This window comes from Terrapene carolina, unplaced genomic scaffold, assembly GCF_002925995.2.
Source record: "Terrapene carolina triunguis isolate 2854851 unplaced genomic scaffold, T_m_triunguis-2.0 Scaffold62, whole genome shotgun sequence".
Taxonomy (NCBI): domain Eukaryota; kingdom Metazoa; phylum Chordata; order Testudines; family Emydidae; genus Terrapene; species Terrapene triunguis.
Genome location: NW_020664413.1, coordinates 25,478,252 through 25,499,612, shown reverse-complemented (window position 1 = coordinate 25,499,612; position 21,361 = coordinate 25,478,252). Strand labels below are relative to the sequence as shown.

The following is a 21,361-nucleotide window of genomic DNA, read 5'->3' as shown; positions in this document are numbered from 1 at the left end:
CTATATTTTAATATAGCATGCTGCAGATGCCACAGTTTCACCAATATGCAGCAATATTACAATGTACATTTATCTAGAAGTCATCCAATAATTTCTGAAATACTCACTTTGTTTTTTCATAAAACATTGCAAGTGGTTTTGACAGAGTTGCAAACATAGTTCTGATCATCGAAGGCAAAGAAATATGGCTAATGATGTTGTGAAGAATAGCAATAACTGAAGTGCCAACCGAGATCAATGTTTCTGACTGGGTATCTTTGGAACTGAGCATATGGAAAGAGTTTATCAACTTCACTAGAAGTTTAAAGAGGGAGGCCAGCTTTCCAAGAGGTTCCTTTTTCTTCTTAGACCAATCTGTAGGTGTCTGTGGGGCTAAGGTAAAAAATAAATCCATTAAAGATAGTGACCTTAAACTTTCCCTTCTGCTTTATACAAAATTCAAATCAATATTGTCTGACATACAATATTAGAATGTAATAGCTCAGGATTAGAATGAAATAGCCCAGGGCAATAGTAAACAGCATATTTGGACTCCTAAAATAGCTCATCAGTATAAATACACAGTTATTCAAATCCACTATAACCAATAAAAATTCTAATTTAGTGCAGTTGCTGTGGATTTGATTCCAATTTGCCATTCACCCACCCTTATGGCCTGGAACTGATGCAGGAGCTTTGACACTGAGTGATCTTACATACTCTTAAATTCTATGTGTAAAAAACAGAAGGGCCAGATTCTGATACATTTAGTCGTGTGGACTAGTACTCAAAATTGCATAAAACTGAAAAAGTTTCAATTAAAAGTTTACATCACATTATTTCAAGGGGAAAATCATTTCCCTTCAGCTCTAACTAGTACAGAGGTGGGCAAACTACGGCCCGCAGACCACATCCGGCCCCCAGGACTCTCCTGCCCAGCCCCTGAGCTCCTGGCCCGGGAGGCTAGCCCCCATTCCCTCCCCTGCTGTTCCCCCTCCTCCGCAGCCTCAGCTCACTGCGCCACCAGCACAATGTTCTGGGCGACAGAGCAGCTGCAGAGCCGCGGCCTGAGGCGGTGCTCTGTGCTGCGAGGTGGCATGGCTGGTTCCAGCTGGGCGGCGCGGCTGCCTGTCCTGGTGCTCTGGGAGGCATGACTGTAGCACCGCCAGCCACCGGTGCTTCAGGCAGCGCGGGGGGAGGGGGGAGAGGAGTGGTTGGATAGAGGGCAGGGGAGTTCGGGGTGGTGGTCAGGGGTGTGGATAGGGGTTGGGGTGGTCAGAGGGCAGGGGGGTTGGATGGGGGCAGGGGTCCCAGGGGGCAGTCAGGAATGACAGGAGGGGTTGGATGGGGCAGTCGGGGGCGAGCGGTCCCGGGGCGGTCAGGGAGGGGTGGATGGGGCAGGGGTCCCGAAGGGGCCCGTCGGGGACAGGGAACCGGGAGGGGAGGAGTTGGATGGGGCAGGAGTCCCGGGGTGGCCATCGGGGGCGAGAAGCAGGAGGGGGGGGTCGGATAGGGGGCGGGGGCTAGGCCACACCTGGCTGTTTGGGGAGGCACAGCCTCCCATAACCGGCCCTCCATACAATTTCGGAAACCCAATGTGGCCCTCAAGCCAAAAGGTTTGCCCACCCCTGAACTAGTACCTCCAACTCATTGAGTAGTCCTCCCAGATAGCTGCATGTAAGATACTACTCAATGTGTGCAAGGATGGCAGATGCTACAGTAAAAAATTAACTCAATTTCCATTTGAAGTTCCATCTTTAAAATGATGTTCTAGTGTTTACTTCAATTTTAATGGCTATGAACAGGACAGGGGAACAGGAAAACCAGTAACATTGTGTGCCCAACACCTTCTGTATTTATATATCAATAGCGCAAATGAAATGTGGAAAACAATTTCACTAACATAGGACTTTGGGTCAGTTATATGGGACACAAAACTAATAAAATGAAGTAATGCCCATTTCAAGTGCAACACTGATAAGTGTTATGAAATGTAACCACATGTGCAGAAACTTTTATGTTTTAAAGTTAATTGCTTAATGTATAAATTCTTCAAGGCACATTATATGTTAAACGAAAACTGGAAACTAGAGTAATAATCAAGTGTTGCTTTTTTAGGCTATGTTTTAACAAAGAAGTATGTGAAAAGCAGGAGTTTTTGGACTGCTACTAAAATAAAATGCCTTAGTAGATTTAAAACTTTAAAAAATGAAACTATAATTGAACCCACAACTAAATTTTCCAAATTTTAAAGGACATTTATGTTTTCAATAATCCACTAAACAGGAAAAAATTAGCTGTCATAATATACCAACCTATACCCTGATTTTCACATGTGCTGAGCCCCAAGGAGCTTTTACCAAGCTTGCATGGGAGCTGCTAAACGCTCAATACTTCTGAAAAATCAGACTTAAGTATGGATTTAGGAGCTTAATTTTAGTTTCCTATTTTTGAAAATCTTGGACTCAACTCTTAATTAAGAAAGAAAAATACCTCAGAGGTGGACTGTTAAGCATGTACAATACCTAATTTATCACTTGCAATAATTCTAGTTTTCAACCATTTACTCTTTGAAATCACAGAACAAATCCAATTATTGGAAATTTTTCTTACATATATTTTTTGGCTGATATTTAGTACCATATGGTGCAAAGTTGATGCAGTCAACCATAACTGATACAATATGGGTGAGACCATCCACCATTGACAGGCTCTAAGGGGGGAAAAAAGCAAAAATCATTAGCAAAGCCAAAGCCATGGGGGTAGAGAAAAATGTGAAACAGTGTTTGAAAGAAATCTAGTAGTGATTGTGGGTAACAATCTGGATACATGTTCGCAACTGTAATAAATGGCAAGGAGACCAATGCAATTTTAAGTTGCAAGGAGGAAATAATCAGGGCCAGGTTACCAGCTAGTCTAAGTCAGCATCACTCCACTGAATTCAAACAAGCAGATTTACACAAGCTGAAAATTCAGCCCTCTAGCTTTATCACATGTACTACTCCATTCAACTCTGACATCACATTACCAGAAATACCTGCAAATGGAAGGACTTTAGAGAGGAACATCAAAAATGATTATAAGTCTAGAGGAATTGACCCCTAATGAAATGTTTTATATTATATTACAATGTGTGGCTAGCTGAAGGACTGTCACGCTAAGAGTGCACATTTTTGGTTAAAATATTGTAAACCTAGCAATAAGATCTGCATAACAAGGAAGTTCAAGGGGCATATGATTAATCAATTGCTAATAGGAACACTAAGTTTGAGAGAGCATTTCCCTCAACCCATGGTGTTTGCCTAAAAAGAACTACATTTTGTTTAAATAATTGTGCCAACTGTTCAACTTTCATAGAATTTATACTTTGAAGTTCTTCAATTTAAAATAAGTCTGAGTGCAACAGCTATTACTGAAAATATAAGAGTCAGATGCAAATTTCCTATATTAGAATTAAGAGATGTGGTAGTATCAAGAGGGAGTTTAACAACAAGTGACAAATTTGTAGCATTGCAATTGTGTAGCTCTATTTCTCAGGCTTGACCTTTGTTGTATTTGTTCTTAAAGGAACAAAGTGTGGTTAACAAATTACAGTTAAATTTACAAAGTCTAAAATTTTATGACAACTTAGTATACATTTACATGTACACAAATTGCCAGCCCCATTTTGCTTGTCTGATCTGTTCTTATAAATAGGAGAATCAGTTGAAACACACTAGGAAGAGCCAGCATGATTGCAAACAAAAACAAATGCTATAAGCCTTGTTTGTTGGTCAGGCTACCCACCTGATAAACTGGTAATTGATTAATCTTCCGGACCTTATTTTACAAGTTGACAAATTATTAGTTGGGTAGTTCAGGTTTAAGGTTGTCAACCAGTGTGAGTTACCATTTAAATATGTGGAGTGTCAGTCACAGTGGATTTAGACTATTGAATAAAGCTGATCACATTACATTTTTCTCTAATAGGCTTGTGGCAAGTTCAACGTCTTACTATACTTCAGTACTTAAAGCCCAAATCCAAAAATGTCCTTCAGTTGCAGTTTTACAGATAGAGCATAATCACATAATATTTGTATAGCTAATAATTAGTGTCCAGGTTTAGTCAACCTAAATTGCCTCAAAAATCTCCTGTGCAGCTTAGTTTGTATAAAGTTCTATGCATCTGTTCAGCGGGATGGGAGGCCTAAGGATGAATCACAGACACATTACTTTGCTAATTTAGGGCCTGTCCACATTTCAAAAAGGACTAGATCAAAGCATATACATGAACCACTAACGCACATCAGCAGGTTCCACATGGACAGTTAGTCTGCAGCAGGCTAGTGTAAGGTAGATTCACACCCCAGCTTGCTACAAATTAAATGTTCATGTAGACAGGCTCTGAGGACTTCCGGTATTGATTATAAAATTCTATTTCTGTTCAGCTAGAACAGCATTCATTTTATGATTTCAAATTTACTGAATTGTGTATTTAACAACCATATTAGGCAGTAGAGCTTTCACTTCATGAAGAAGCCATCTCCAATTAGACAATGTAAATTCCATTCATGATCTGTAAATGGGTTAAAACAAAATTCTTGTTAACTGTATAACTAATGTTGCTGGGTTATGTTAAAAACTAGAAAATTGCTAAAGACTTGGTATTTTGATAAATGCTTTATAAAAATTTTCTATAATCTATTCATGTGCACATTACTTCAAACAGTCTCTGAATCAACTCCTAATTTCTGTAGGAAAAGGATTATGTATTTTTCACCTGGTTTGTGTAAATAATTCTGACTGTAGTGTACTATTTGCTGTAGTTTATAATCAGATCTACATTGTTAAAGAAGCAGCTAACCTAGGCTGAAGGGCAAGGTGCCACATTTACAGTACTATTGTTACATGTGCTAGCTCCATTAGAATTAGCACACATATGCCTATCTGTACTACAATCACACTTTCACCTACAGGGTAGCCCTAAATTCCCTCTAAGCTGCGTGGTCACACAGCTGCCTATTAAGCTCCATGCATGGTCAGGGCTGCGGCGGGGAGAGGCGCCTCTCCCCGCTGGCCAAGGCATGGGCCTGCCCTGGACTTGGCGCAGCATGGGGAGAGGTGCCTCTCCCCCAGCCCTGAACTGCTGCGGCTAAAGAGGGTTGGGGGGAGTCCTCGCCCCCCACCGTAGCCCTGAGGCAGCCTGCACCCCAAACCCCTCATCCCTGGCCCCACCCCAGAGCCCGCACTCCCAGCCAGAGCCCTCATCCCCCCCACACCCTAACCCTCTACCCCAGCCATGAGCCCCCTCCCCCCCACCCCCACTGCACGAATTCTGTTATGTACACCAATATGGAGGTGATGTGTCGCACATAACAATTCATTCCACACATGTATGTAAAAAATTAGAGGGAACACTGTTGTAGACATACTTTTATAATCCAACTCCTGCTGTTTAGGTTTGACTAGGCTTATAACAAAGTTTGATGGTTAAATTTAAATTTAACTGAGTAAATGCAAAATGAAAGTTAAAGGGGGAGTGTTTTTCCGTGTGCAGACTGCATCAGCAGGAGTTTTATATAATTTAATATTGTGGTTTATACTTACTACTAGGGCTTCATCTTCTAGTCCAGATATTTTGGCACAAAGTTCTTCACAGCACAGATTTTCTTCTGCCGTTGCCACTAAAGCAGCACAGCGGGCAAATGTTCTATACAGCTCTGACCAGGTGCGCAACAAGGACTTCATAGTGGGCTTTAACGACCAAAACAGAAGTTATACATATAAAAATCAAAACAGTTTGTACAATTTTTCCTTCTGTCTGTATGTCAGAAGTCAAAGTGGGCAAGCTATTTGATTTTCTTCCCGAGCCGTGGGGAGAGATCCACTAAGTCTAATCTTGATTTTGTGTTTTTATATTCCTTTCTCTATTTGTCAATAGAACTATACCAAGTAACTGAAGCCTCGCCTACATTTTTCTAATAGGAAAAGCCTTTTCACATTTCAATTAACAAAACTGCACTGCTTTAAGATCTAAATATAGATAAGAAACCCTGTGGTTACAAGTTTTGCTTTTATCATCTAAAGACTACAAAATGCCAAGACATTAACCTTAGGAGTACACACAAATACAGAACACAAGTTTATTTTTAAGAACGTAACATAAAAATGCCCATACTAAGTCAGACCAATGGTCCACCTAGCCCAGTATCCTGTCTTCCGACACTGGCCAGTGCCAGATGCTTTGAACAGAATAAACAGAACAGGGCAATTATCAAGTGATCTATCCCACCATATAGTCCCAGCTTCTGGCAGTCAGAGGGTTAGTAATACCCAGGGCATGGGGTCGCATCCCTGACCATCTTGGTTAATAGCCACTGATGGACCTATCCTCCATGAACTTAATTCTTTTGTGAACCCAGTTATAGTTTTGGCCTTCACAACATCCCCTGGCAACACGTTCCACAGGTTGATTGTGTTGTGTGAAGTACTTGCTTATGCTTGTTTTAAACTTGCTGCCTATTAATTTAATTGGTGATCCCTGGTTTGTGTGTTACGTGAAAGGGTAAATAACACTTTCTTGTTGATTTTCTCCATACTACTCATGAGTCTAGCGACCTCAATCATATGCCCCCTTAGCTCTTTTTAAACTGTCTATACAGCATGGTGCTCATTTCAAAAACTTCCAGATAAGTAGAAAAACTAAAAAATAAATAACTTACACTCAGTTTAAAAGTTTCTAGGAGACAAAGAGAAAGATTTAAGAATAGCCAGGTGTGAGCGGATATGGAGCCAGCTTACTTTGCATACATAAGATTCAGTATCTTAGACCCAAAGGAAGATTTCCTTGCCAACGTTTAATGTTTACTAGAAACACTGCATTTTTACAGAATCTAAGATTTGTTTTCATTTCTTACCTGTGGAAATTCTTGAATAGGGAAAATGTGGCTTATGGGTAACAGCAGTGCACTATAAACAGCATTAAAGTTGTGTTCCAATGCATCTCCCTGATTTACTTCACTAGTCTAAATAAACCACAAAACAGTAACTTATTAGATAAGCAACCTACAAGGAGCAAAGGCCACCCAGATTAAATTTGGTTTCTAGTTTTTTAAATAAAGCTTTTACAAATTAAGACTAGAGTAATTCCATTTTTTAATTTTACAGTGTTTGCTAGTTTGCTTGAGAATCTAAAAATAGGCTATCAACTAGTTAAACAAAAAAGCAACAATGACCACTCAATTTTCACTGTCAAGAGAAAAATGCAAGAGAGAGTAAACAATCTATAAAATAGGATTCCAGGAATCATTTCGAAGCAATAGAAACCGGTACAAGCACAGCTGAGAGCTATTTTTGTTTACAGTATCACCAGGTTGAATCATAACTGGGATCAACTGTCTGTTACCGTCCAATTTTTAAATTTGCAGCTATTTTTGATTTTTTTTAAAAAGTTACAAATTACAGTCGTGTGACAGCATGGGCTTTTTAGTTACTGTGAAAATCAACATTAGTGAAAAAATGAATTCTAAAGTAACAGAATTATTAGTAATAACTAGAGATTTTATTGGTAATTTAGGTGACTTAAAATACTTTAAAAACTATTCATATAGTTTTAAGGCCAAGGGACCATTATGATTATCTAGCTGTACTTCCTGCATAACACAGGCCAGAGAATTTCAGCCAGTGATTCCTGCATCAAGCCTATAACTTCTGGTTAAGACAGAATATATATTTTAGAAAGACATTCAGTTTTCATTTAAATTCTTCACATGATAGATTCTCCATCTCATAAGAACGGCCATACTGGGTAAGACCAATGGTCCATCTGGTCCAGTATCCTGTCTTCTGACAGTGGCCAATGCCAGGTGCTTCAGAGGGAATGAATAAGAACAGGTAATCATCAAGTGATCCATCACCTGTTGTCCATTCCCAGCTTCTGGCAAACAGAGGCTAGAGACACCATTCCTGCCCATCCTGGCTAATGGCCATCTCATTCCTGGGTAAGCTGTTTCAATGGCTAAGTACCCTCATTGTTAAGAATTTGCACCTTCTGTCTAGTATGAATGTATTTAGCTTCAGATGCCAACTGTTGAACCTTGTTATATCCTTGTCCGGTAAAAGAGCACTAATATAAGTTTCTCTTTATGTAGGTACTTATAAACTGATCAAGTCACCTTTTTACCTTCTTTTGACTAAAAGTAAGTAAACAGTGTCTCACTATAAGGCATGTTTTCACGACCTCAAATAATTTTTTGTAGCTCTTTTCAAAACCCTTTCCACTTTGTCAGCCCCCGTTTTTGAAATGTGGAAACTAGGACTGGATACTGCATTTCAGTAACAGTCTCACAAACGTCAACTAGAGGAAATAGCATGTCTCCACTTCTCATTGACATCCCCCCCACTTATACCTACAAGTATAGAGTAGCTGTCTTAGCTGGACCCTCGCATTGGGCGATCATTTTCAATGGGTTAGACACAAAGACCCACCCCAAATTCTTTTCAGAGTCACTGTTATGTAGGCTGTAGTCCATTATATAAGTATGACCTACTTTCTTGGTGTTGACATATGACCTTGCATTTGGCAGGATTCAAATGTGTTACTCAGAGGAGCCCAGTTTATCAAGCAATACAGATCATTTTGTAGAACTGGCCTGTCATTTACTACCCTTTCAATTTGCATTATCTACAAACTACCAGCAATGATTTTTATGATTAACATAATTGGTCCCTTTAATTTTGAAGAGTAGAAAATACTACAACACAAATCAATTATGGAAAGTTATTTATTATTCCATCTACTTGATGTGTAATTTTACTTTAAAAAGTGACTAAATTATGACACTATTTCAGTGACCCTACATAAAAATATTCAGTTTACAAAAGGTTGGTTTATATAACAAAGCATCAACCTAGACTTCTTCTCAATCATCACTAGCCATAAAAATTCTGCAGGACAAGTTATGTTCTTTATCACTCCTGTGAAACTCCACTGAAGCTAATAAAAGCACTTATGAATTATTCACATTTGATATCTGAGAAATATGAAATATTAGCAATGTCATATTGACATCACTTTTCAGAATAGAGCCATACTTTAAAAATCTACTTTTGGACAGCCTTCCACTATTGATCAACGACAAACTACAATTATTTACTCTCTCTTGTAAAAAGATGAAATAGTACTTGCACTGTCTCTTTCTGTCTAAGGATGTAAACTCTTTGGGCAGGTGACTGATAACTGTATTTTTTATGGCTGTGCTTTTTTTTTTTTTGAGCCATGAATTTACCAAAATGTCAAAATATGCTATTTCTTGCCTTTATGTGATCATAGTCCCATTGCTGATAAGACAATCACACACTAAAATGCTTATGAGTATTTGGTATAATACTATACCTGGTTAATCCATTCAGTCAATGGGTTAACGACAATACTCCACATTCTCCAAAGATGTTCCTTATTTTCCACCTGTTTTGCACACTGATTAATAATGCAGAACACAGACTCGCTGAAAGCCAAAGGAGATGTGGGGCCAGACAAAACACAACCCACAAGGACTTCCAAGTTTAGGAAGAACCTAAAAACAAAAGTTTAAAAGTTAAGCAATTATGGGGGGGAAAGTAATATTTAAAATTCACAGGAAAAGCCTCTAAAAGTCAGCATAGTGAGGTACAGAAAAACAGGGCAAGTTTAGTAACAAAACAAATGAACATTCTCAAATAGTTCCAGAATAGGATCACCTACCTCTCATCTGTTACACACCATTCCAACAGATTATTATGGAAAGATAGTTGAATTAAGAACAAAGCTGGTGTTCCCTTGCAAGAAAAAAAAAATTAATCAGCCTTTTGAACTGTATTTTCATTAATGAAGTGTTTATTTCACAGTCAGAATAGTGTATAGGGTGGGTTTTTCTTTCAGTTAATGATCCAGAAACACAATATATAGGAGCTATATAAATTTAACTCAACGGGCCAGTAATTTACTCAGTCAACTAAAATTCCGAACTTGAATTCTGTACAAAAAAATGTGGTCACTTAATTATAACATCTAGAAACGGAAGTTTGTAGGTGGAAAGAGGAGAAATCTGAATCAAATTATTCAAACACCCTTACCTAGTGCAGAAAACCACCATAAACTGCCAGACTCCTATACGGCAGATTTTGCATTTGCCAAGTTATTGCCAAAAACGTATTTAATATTTGCCAAATATTAAACAGATTAATCAACCCCTACAGCAGCAACTAAACCTCAAAAACAGATGAAATCTTTTTAAAATTAACTTGGTAGAAAAATTATACAGACATGGGGGCAGAGTCCCTCTCCTTCACCTAAATGCACTTTTCTTTGATTCTTTTTGAGAAACGTATGCTCTCAAGTGCTTCCATACAGTGTTAAAGAGGTTTGTCAGTAGCCACTGCTACTGAGGCATCTAACCAGGTAATGACCCACAATAACTTTAGTCTACTGTAACTCATGCCCCACCTGAGGCTCATGACGTTTTCTTCAAACCTAAATTAACCATAGCATTGAAACCATGGGTTTACTGCTGTATCAGTAGTATGACTGATGCACTGAGGACACCTATCCAAAGCAGCACTACTACATAAGAGTGCAAATCCTCCCAGTAGCCAGCCTAGTATTGACTTCTGAGAGATCTTGAGATGTAAGGACTGTCACCCAATTAGATTCCTCACCTTCTGGCCCTGGAAGAAAGATCTTCATTCTTTGCAGTTCCCTTGTCTTTGTGGGGATTGGAAGACAACTGAAAAGCTACAACTATAGCGATGAACTGATGGACGGAGGAGAACTGCATTGACAGATGGAGGACTAACTCTGAAGATGTTTGGGGGCCCATTACTGACTGTTAACCTGTCCTTGCAGGTGATCACAAAGTTACTTGGGGATCTCAAAGACAAGCAAGAAAGAGGATGTCCCCAGGCTTCCCCCCCTGTCAAGCTACAGGATGTTGGGGTGAAATACCTGGTTGCTCCACGCAATCCTTTTGAGGCTTGAGGGGAAATTTATTCTTGGGGACCCATATTGAACAGTGAGAGACTAAAGAGAACGCAGCACATGTAGGACATGAGTGAGTGAAGGGATTGTACTTATATACAACATGTCTTTATTCAAAATGAAGTGGATTTCCTTGCCTCTAGTAAAGTTTGTCTTCTCTGGATACTGCTTAACCATCTCAGTGATGACTTATCCTTGGCTCATAAAGTAATTTAGAAGTCTAAATGTTTTTTTCTTTGAAATGCATCATATAATACTAAATGACAATGTCAGAAAAAACTCCCCAGAGGGCAGTGCATTGTGTATCACATGTCAAACTGCCAATTACTAACATGGCCTTCAGCAGCACATTCATGATGGAATTTGGCCCCAGCCAAGATTTAGCAAGTGTCACTAGTTAGCCAATATACATTAAAAATATATTACTTACGCCACATTAATATGTCTGAAGCGCACGGTATGAATATTGTGTGTATGCATGTTGGGCAGTTATACCAACTGAACTGTGCTGTTTTGCTCAAAATGCTAATCACTCTTGTTCACTGGTATATCCCACAAAACCTTGGAACATGACAACTCAGCATTTGGCATAAGTGGCTAGTAAATTGTCAAAGGCAAAATACATTAATGTTCTGCCCTGATACAAGCAGGTGAGGTATTTTTGCAGACTAGTACTGGGAATGCTAGTATCCAAAACAAAAATAACGAAGGTACAGAATAAGTTAAGGAACTGGTGGGTTGGATCTTACCTGACTATGAAGTGCTTTCTAACTAGTAAGCAACTGTCCTATAAATACAAATGGTTTAGGGCCTATTTTGGGAGCAAACATTGTGTATAAGGTGAACTGAACAGTGCTGCAAGAAACTGCTTCCCAGAAGGACTGGTATCATATTAACTCTTTCCTTCCTGAGGTGTATGGTTATTGACTTTTAGCAATAAATTAGCTAAGTTTGATTATTTTGTCTCGAACATTTTTTGTGACATACCACACATGTAGTCAATCAATTAGCTAGACTATTAATCAACATACTGATCCATCAATAACATGTAACAAAAGGTTATATAAACAGACCATGTTGTCTTCTTGGGTACTGTCTATGACCCTTGCAATAAATAGTGTGCTCAACAATACAAGGAGGTCACTTTCACAAATATGTCTCTTCAGAGTATTTTTCAGACATAAGGAATTGCTAACCCTGTTTCAACTCATTTTAATCTCATTCATTGATGCAGTTAAACTGTCTGTGACAAGGGAATGCTAAACTTGTTCCAGACATTCTAAAATAAAAATACCAGTGAGAACTGTATAATTTCACCAAGATATGGCTCTTTTGGCTTACATAGTGTACCATGAATATTCAGCGTACTCCAACTCCTTTCTCAAAGTATAAACACTAACAAAATTAAAAAAAAATATAACTAAGGTTTTACTTACATTTAAAAGATCCATGTCAGCAACCTGATATGCTGGTGATCCCAATACTTTTGAAGGTAATTCTTTAATTGTAATTTCTATAAGGGACTGAAGGAGGGAAGCAAACAAGAAAAGAGGCAAGTATTAAAAAAAAAGAATCCTTCAGAACAGACTATGTATAAATGACTAATTCTATGCAAGAGCCAAATACTAGCAAGTAAATGAGAAACTAGATGTTAACAACTGGTTTGAAGTCTTTTGTAGTGGCATAAAGAAAGCAGCTTTACAAATAGTTGCTCTCTGAATGAATGACAACTTAGGAAGAAAAGGGATACAAATGACTCACACCATGGGACTCATGCTGACATTTGATATATACTCCTTAAGGGTTCCTACAAAAGCAAACTTAATTTTTTAAAATTCTTTCATAAAAATTACTGTCAGTTCTTTAGAACCTGAAGTTTCGGTGCAGCCATTGCAAGAAACTGGTATCAAAATCTAGGTTTCAATTATACGGTATCTACTTAACAGCACATAAGAAATTATAGGTTTAATGTGACGCTGCACCCCATAATGCTTTATAGAAATATGTTTAGTGTAAATATAACAAAACTGGAATATGTTTTACGCTAGATATGCCATGTAACATATCTTTGCAAAGGTTATGTTCTTCTGCATGTATTCATCCTATTTGTACGCATGCATCATTTTTATATCTGAAGTTATGAGCGTTGGCTCTATGTTTGTATTTAAAGTGTTTGCTGTAGAAAGCACCTACAGCAGATTTGGTCAAAATAGTGTGAAGGGGTTATTCAAGTAATTCGGAGTACTTGGCTAACAATGGACCTTGATAGACGCCAATCCACATCTGAGCTTTCCTGGGAACTCCTGTAAAGAACTGAGTCATGCATGGACATGAGACTTGCCCATGTGACTCCAAAACTCCATCTTGGAGTTGGATATTGCATAGGAGAGGAGAAGGGGTTTCCACCCACAAGAGAAAGTCTATTTAAGCCCCTGGGAAACTCCTCCATTTGGTCTTCAGCTGGCTCAAGAGATAGCCTCTCCACCCAAGGAGATGCCTGAAAGAAACTGGAACAAAGGACAGTAACTACAGGGGTGTGAGTGATTGCTGGACCCAGACTAGAAGGAGGCTAGTCTGTTAAAGCAGCTTATTGGAACATCTCTGAGGATGAGATTTACCTGCATTTAGCTTACTACTGTATTAGGCTTAGACTTGCGTGTTTTATTTTATTTTGTAATTTACTTTGTTCTGTCTGTCTTTACTTGAAACCACTTAAATCCTACTTTTTGTATTTAATAAAATCACTTTTTACTTATCAATTAACCCAGAGTAAGTATTAATACCTCGGGGGGGAATGGGGCGCGCGCAAACAGCTGTGCATCTCTCTCTATCGCTGTTATAGAGGGCGAACAATTCATGAGTTTACCCTGTATAAGCTTTAAACAGAATAAAACGGATTTATTTGGGGTTTGGACCCCATTGGGAGCTGGGTATCTAAGTGCTCGAGACAGGAGCACTTCTTACACTGTTTTCAGTTAAGCCTGCAGCTTGTGGGGTGATGTGGTTCAGACTTGAATCTGTGATTGCAGCAGGCAAGCGTGTCTGGCTCAAACAAGGCAAGGTACACCTCTACCCCGATATAACGTGACCCAATATAACACGAATTCGGATATAACGCGGTAAAGCAGTGCTCCAGGGGGGTGAGGCTGCGCACGCCGGCGGATCAAAGCAAGTTCGATAACGCAGTAAGATTTTTTGGCTCCCGAGGACAGCGTTATATAGGGGTAGAGGTGTACTGAAGTCCCAAGCTGCCAGGGAAAACTGGCTCAGAGGTAGTCTAGGCACATCAGGTGGCCGTTCCCAAGGGGGTTTCTGTGACCCAACCCGTCACAACGGTATCTACTTAACAGTACATAAGAAATTACAGGTTTAATAAAATAAAATAAAAACTTACCAATGTTTTCTGAACAGGAAGTGTGCTTGAGGTAACTATGTTTTTTAAGGCCTGTAATAATACCGTTAACATTTCTGAACCTTGCCTCTCTTTCTTATTGCCTAAAAAAATAAAAGTAAAAAGCGTGATCAAGCCAGAGATAAAGCTACAAGAGTTTGCAGAACAAAGCAATGATTAGTGTGATCATCATTTAAAAATTATTTTTATTGCAACTAAATGAATCTTAAGGCAAGGACATTTTTCTGAAAAAAATCAATACATAACGTGGACCTTGGCACCTTACGTCAATTTTCAGTTCCACTCTCCTGCTATTTTGAAGATATGCAATGAACTGCCCAGAGAAACAGATTATAAATAACATAATATTTTGTAAGTGTGCTAGGTACTTTACTAAATAATTGAGAGAATGTCTCTGCAGAGCAGAGTGGATTAAAATTATTTTTTAAATTTAAATCAGATCTACAAATTCTTTACTTTCTTCCCATTTTGTAGTCTTAAATTGCTAGTGTGGATGTTTTGTACTTGTCTTTCAGTTTCCTTTTAGAATTTCAGATTTTACAGAAGGATTGTCTCTACTTAAAAATTCACACTTAAATGTTCATCTATGCTGAAAAAGACATAGCCAAGATCTTATATTCACTGTGAGCGCATCAGAAAGTAAAAAAAAAAAAAATAATATGCAAATAATAGCTTATTTTATACTTGCAACCATCACTTTCTGACATATTGAACCTCTACAAGTCAAGAAAGCTGAAATGCTTTGACCAGACTACAACTCTTCCATCAGCATTTGCAGTGTGAAGTCAATGCAATTTATGCTCCTAAACTGCTTAGGTACACCTCTACCCTGATATAATGCAACCCGATATAACATGAATTTGGATATAACATGGTAAAGCAGGGCTTCGGAGAGGGCGGGGCTGCGCACTCCGGCGGATCAAAGCGAGTTCGATATCACGCGGTTTCACCTATAACGTGGAAAGATTTTTTTGGCTCCCAAGGGCAGCGTTATATCGAGGTGGAGGTGTACTTTTGAAAAATCCCATCAGAAATTGCATAAATATGGGTTTGTGAGGCTAAGTTTCGGCTCCTTTTTTAAAATGTAAAAAACTTTTTAAAAGTTCACCACATTATTAATGTACTAAAATCTAAACTTCTCACTGTTAACACTGAAGCAATTTTGTTTTGAAATGACAGATTTCATGCCACTAAGAAAAGCATATATTTAAAATACAATTTTAGCTCCTAATGCTGCAAACATTTAGACAAATGCTTAACTTTAACCACAAGTAGTCCTGTTGACTTCAATGGAGTTATTTGTGTAAGTAAAGTTACATACCTGCTTAAATGTTTGCAGGATCGGGGACTTAATATTTTCAGTGGTTTTGTTTTTGCCTATAGCAGCAGAGTTTTGTAAAATTCAGATAAGATACCCTACACCAGTAATGGGATTCTAAAAAAGACAGCATTTACAATTTAGTTCATTACAAATTTTAATCTAAAGCTGCAATAGCCCAAGTTTTAAAATTAGTTTTAAAGAGCCCCACCTGACTCAAATAAGTGATTTTTTTTTCAAATCAAATTTAAGTAATTTAAAATCGCCTTGATATAAATCACTCAACCCTGTTTAAGAAAAATGTAATCGAAGACATGATATAAAAAAGTAATGGGGAAAATGGACTGAGAGGTGACAAGACATACAGCAATAAGACCACCTGGAGATGATTTTGTTATCCTCACATTTTGATGTTTTCAATTTTTAATATATGATATGTAATCCTTATGATTCATACCCTTATTATGGGGCTAGGCTGCATAACCCTTACTCATGAGGAGGACTTCATTACAAAAGTGGCACAGTTTAGTACCTTTTGCATACATATTATATATGCATATATTGTACAAAATTAGATTGCGTCTTATAAGTGTCCTATGGGTTTTTACGAAGGATTTTACTGAATAGCCAAATACTTTCAGGAGCATACCCTCCCCCAAAAAAACCTCATGTTTTGGTCACCAATAATAGATATGAAATAAACGTTATTACCTGATTCAATAGCTGATTTCACAAAACCAATCATATGCTTCCATATAATATTTAGCATGGCATCTGCAAAACAAAAAGTGAAATTTCCATTCAAAGAAGTCAGTGAAGAATACCGAGCCAAAGAAATAGCAATGCACACAGAAAATAGGTGTTAAATTATGGACTTTGAAATGAATTTAAAATGTAATGCTACAACCCATACATGAAAAGGTCACAAACACAAAACTGGATATGTCGATAAGAAAAATGCTATTTTAATACTTTCATTATTACTCTATTAAAAATCCTCTTTTCTCTACTTTTTTATTTTATTTCCCTTCATCTCAAAATTACTGCACAAAATAAAAAGGTTATTTCACCATGAAATTTTTACCTGGAACCTCTTTTCCAATTGCAATGAAGCCTTCCTGAACTGCATTTATGAGTGTGCTGGCATGCTTACAAAAAAAAGAAGGGCTACTGATCAATGGATATTGAAGAGGCTCTAGGAGAAAACAGAAAACATAAATCTGACATACTGCATGTGGATTTTTTTTTTTTTTTGTTGTTTTTTTTTGTTTACAGTCAAGAGTTTTCAAGAGATAGCCTAAAAGAAAAATCAAGTACAGTGGGTTCTTTAAGTGTTCTATATTAACACATGATAAAAATAGCTCCTAATATTAAGATTAGGATCTACAATTAATTATTTTAAAGTATCTTATCTATTATGTACATCTTTAGGTTTAGCAAAATATAGAAAATACAAAGTAATCATTTCAAACTATCCTCTGAATCAAGAGTGCTTTGAAAAATGTAGTGCAAATACCTAGACTAAGTACAAGTTTGTTTTGCTTAGAAAAAGCCAAAACTTCTGGTCCCATCAGGAAGTGAAGCAGCATTTCAATTCCCAAAAGTTGAATTGAGGGGATCACTATGATTCCTGATACACTAGAATTCAAGTTTATCCTTGGAGTGACTGGACTTCCAAATGGATAAGAACCTAAGGAAAAGAATAACACAATTCTTGTGACTATATGATAACTACATTCAAATGAGCCACTTTTAAACAAAAAGAAAACAGATCCAAATAATATATAAAAATTAAGTCTGACAAGTTTACAAATGGGCAAAGAGAACATTTTCAGACTTACCACTGTGGTAAAGCCAGGAATACAACCCAAATCTCCAGACTCCCACCTTTGTGTTTTAGCCACAAAGCAATGTCTTGCTCACCAAAAATTTCCATTATAGTAAGTACCTACCAGCAATGCTTTATTTAAGAAACTATCAGAGTTTCCATTAGAATCCTTTATTTTAACAAGTTTATACTAGGTATAGGCCCTACCAAATTCACAGTCCATTTTGGTCAATTTCACAGTCATAAGATTTTAAAAATCGTAATTTCATGATTTCAGCTATTTAAATCTGAAATGTCAGGTGTTGTAATTGTAGGGGTCCTGACCCAAAAAGAACTTGTTGGGGGCTCATGGTACTGCTACCCTAACTTCAGTGCTGCTCCTGGCAGCGGCACTGCCTCCAGAACTGGGCAGCTGGAGAGCGGTGGCTGCTGGCCAGGAGTCCAGCTCTGAAGGCAGAGCCACCACCAGCAGCAGAGCAGAAGTAAGGATGGCATAGTATAGAATTACCACCCTTACGTCTAGGCTCCTGCCTATAGAGCTGGGCCCTCAGTCAGCAGCCGCCACACTCTGGCCGCCCAGCTCTGAAGGCAGAACACAAGTAAGGGTGGCAATACCGTGACCCCCCTGCCAACTCCCTTTTAGGCCAGGACCCCCAATTTGAGAAATGCTGGTCTCCCCCATGAAATCTGTATAGTAGAGGGTAAAAGCACAAAAGAGACCAGATTTCAGGGTCCGTGACTCATTTTTCCTGGCTGTGAATTTGATAGGGTCCCAACTATAACACTATAGAAGTTTACTTCAGGACTGCTTACCTTGAGGTTTTAGCTCAAGATTAATTTCTGAACCATTTTTCAAAAAGTTATTTTAGCCGATTAAAAAACAAAAATCTGCCTTTTTGACAGATTTGTCACTGTTAACATGTCTGTTTTTGTCTGTCTTGCTTTCCAGGTCTGAAGAGAATCTATTCTCTTCCTATGCCTCATACTTAGCTTTCACTTCCCTTCCATATGACCCCTCCCTACCGACCAGCACGAAGTCTGCTTGTAAAAATCAGATACACCATTTATCATTGTTTAAGGGTGAAGTCTGCCTATAGTGGATAGGAAAATATATTTACCGTTTTATAAGACTTAAGACTGTCAATGATCAGACCTCTATGTTTCCAAGTTAGACTTGCCTTACCACTAATAGGCAGACTCCAGTCTAATATTAATAGTTGTGATATACCAACCAAACGCATACTGGGGAAAGGAGAGGTTTCCCATGCAAAGAAGCTGGTGATTGGGGCACTGGGGTAGAGGAGAGATATGGGAGGGAAAAAGGTTCTGCTCTTAGGGGATCTGGAAAAGAGAAAAGAATAGACAGACTGGTGCGTTGATGCTGTAATTTGAAGCATTCATCACCTAATATTTAAGCATGCAAGTTTAATTCTGCATAACACTTAACTATACATCTTAGAACAATTTTTAGAAGGTCACATGTTTTATCCTCCACTCTATTGCAACTAAAACTATTTTACATAATCTTAAAGTTTAAAGTCCACTTGTTTTTAAAAAAGCCTCAACTGAGATAGAGATTTATACAACACTTAGAGCTACTAAAAAGAATTACATGTTAAGGTTAAATGAATGGTTTAACTAGACGTAAACGTGAAAGTAATTTAGAACTGAGAATTGTTTATTCCATCATTGGCAACCATTCATCCAAATTACATCATGGTATATGCATAAGAGGTCTAATGAGGTCCCTGATGAATCTGCTTATGGCTGACAAGAATACCACACAGTATGCAAATGAACAAATGTAACTTAATTATATATAAATATAAAATATAAAATAACATTTACAGACACGGGACAAAGAATACTTGCAATATCTAGGAACAATGCAGTGCACCAAGGAATTCTTTCCCGCATTCTCGGATTTGAATAGTTTTGTAGGCTTAAAACAGACAAAGTTTTCTGGTTTAATTAGCTACTAAATTACTCTAGACCAGCAGACTGATAAGAATGTGCAATATCAATATATTGTTTGCGATTGATCCTCAATTAACACTTAAGTTTATTTTAAACTTAGTTCCAGCATTTGAATTATATTTGGAAGCAGGGCTTATTTTGTACCTGATTTCTGTGCAGATGTTGCTGTGGCTAAACTCTGATTGGCTGCTGCACGAGAGGGAGTTCCTTGAGTTACAACAGAAGAATCTACACTTAAAGTGCTTTGGATTAATGGAACACAAACCTGCAAAGACACCAAACCTCAATGATAGTGTGTATGACACACATGAAGAGGAATAAAAGAGTACATTTAGTCTCAAATCTGCATTATACCTTCTCTGAGGAGAAAGTGGAATCATACAAAGACTAAACTGCTCTGTAAACTACTTGTTTTAAAGTTATTTCTAATATATAGCAGCTTCATTTTAATGACTAACCAAATCAGTAAAATTTTCAATAATGTCATCACCAAATGAAAGTTAAATAATTTCAAATGAGATGTTACTGAGACAGTGCAGTTTGCAATTGTTTCGTATGTTTTTCTAATCTTTTCTATATTAAAAAGGTAGATCAAAAGCATAGCTCAATAAGTAAGATTTTCAGTTAATCACATCCTGGAATATAATTTGATAGAATTATGAAACCCAGTGCTAGCAGTTTGTGCTCAGTCCAATTATACTATTATTTAAGTAGTTTTCCAGTTATATCAACCAAAGTCTCTAGGTGCATTACTAGTGTCAGTCAAAACATGTCAAAAAGGTGTTAAAATTAACCTAACTGAAAAGCCTGACTAATTCCAGAACAAGCCTCACCCCATCACTACCACTAAATCAACCTGTAGGTCTTGCAGGTCCACCAAGTCCATGCTCAACTGGATATAGAGAGTGAACCCCTCAAAAATAATACATCAGTCCAATCCCTTTTTGACTAGGGGGCTGTAAACTTGACTCCACTCTATCACAACTGTAGCAGTATCACTTGAGAGACTGTCACTCTCCATGTAGCTAAAGCCCAAATCATTTAGGGCTTTATAGGTGAAAATGAAGACATTAAAACACCAACTTCACTGTTTTTAAACATAAAATTCTTTACCTACTGTTACAAACAACACCTGCATTACTATAATTGAAAGATTTTTTTTAAAATGGTCTTTTTTGTTGTGAATGTGACACTAGTCAATTGTGTTTGTTTGCATGAGTCTATAGAAAAAGTAGGCAGCTGTGATTATAAACCCATAAAAACTAGCAGGAAGACTCAAGAGCAGAGATAATACATAAAACTACTATTTACTTGAAATCTATTTGAATTTTAAATAGAGTGTCCTTTTAAACTTTGAAAAAGAAATGATTAAGTTCATGGAGTATAGGTCCATTAATGGCAAGGTGATCAGGGATGTAACCATGCTCAGGGCAATCCTTAACGTCTGACTACCAGAAGCTGTGAATGGAAGACAGGGGTGGATTGCTTCCTAACTGCCCTGTTCTGTACACTCCCCTGAAGCTCTGGTACAGGCCACTGTTGGAGACAAGATACTGAGCGAGTCAAGCCATCACTGACAAAGTATGGTAGCTCTTATTTCACACAGAAGTTAACTGAGAATAAATGCATATCACAAAGATCAGGGTAACTACTGCTCCTTGCTAAGAGTACTAATTTATAAACAGGCTGCCAAATACTAGATGTATTTTCTATTTGTCCACTGAATGCCTCTGTGTCTTCTGAGCAAGGACAACAGAAGTGCCTGATCTACCTTTGCTATACTGTTAATTTTTTTATATCCCCTCTTACGTTTTCCAAGCTAACAAATCCTGATCTTTCCAGTCTCTTTTCATC

General features: G+C 37.9%; 1 protein-coding gene across 1 annotated transcript in view; it reads right to left on the bottom strand.

Annotated features, from left to right (window-relative positions):
- RIF1 (replication timing regulatory factor 1) overlaps nt 1-21,361 on the bottom strand; it is a 54,634-nt gene that overhangs the window by 19,791 nt on the left and 13,482 nt on the right. Inside the window, exons 10-21 of the mRNA XM_024209119.2 lie at nt 19,652-19,772; nt 17,219-17,392; nt 16,787-16,897; nt 16,414-16,476; nt 14,367-14,467; nt 12,409-12,495; nt 9,701-9,774; nt 9,353-9,533; nt 6,876-6,983; nt 5,566-5,712; nt 2,593-2,692; nt 108-372 (exon numbers count right to left, since the gene is read on the bottom strand). Coding sequence (XP_024064887.1) covers nt 108-372; nt 2,593-2,692; nt 5,566-5,712; nt 6,876-6,983; nt 9,353-9,533; nt 9,701-9,774; nt 12,409-12,495; nt 14,367-14,467; nt 16,414-16,476; nt 16,787-16,897; nt 17,219-17,392; nt 19,652-19,772 — 1,532 coding nt within the window. The remainder of the gene's footprint in view (nt 1-107; nt 373-2,592; nt 2,693-5,565; nt 5,713-6,875; nt 6,984-9,352; nt 9,534-9,700; nt 9,775-12,408; nt 12,496-14,366; nt 14,468-16,413; nt 16,477-16,786; nt 16,898-17,218; nt 17,393-19,651; nt 19,773-21,361) is intronic.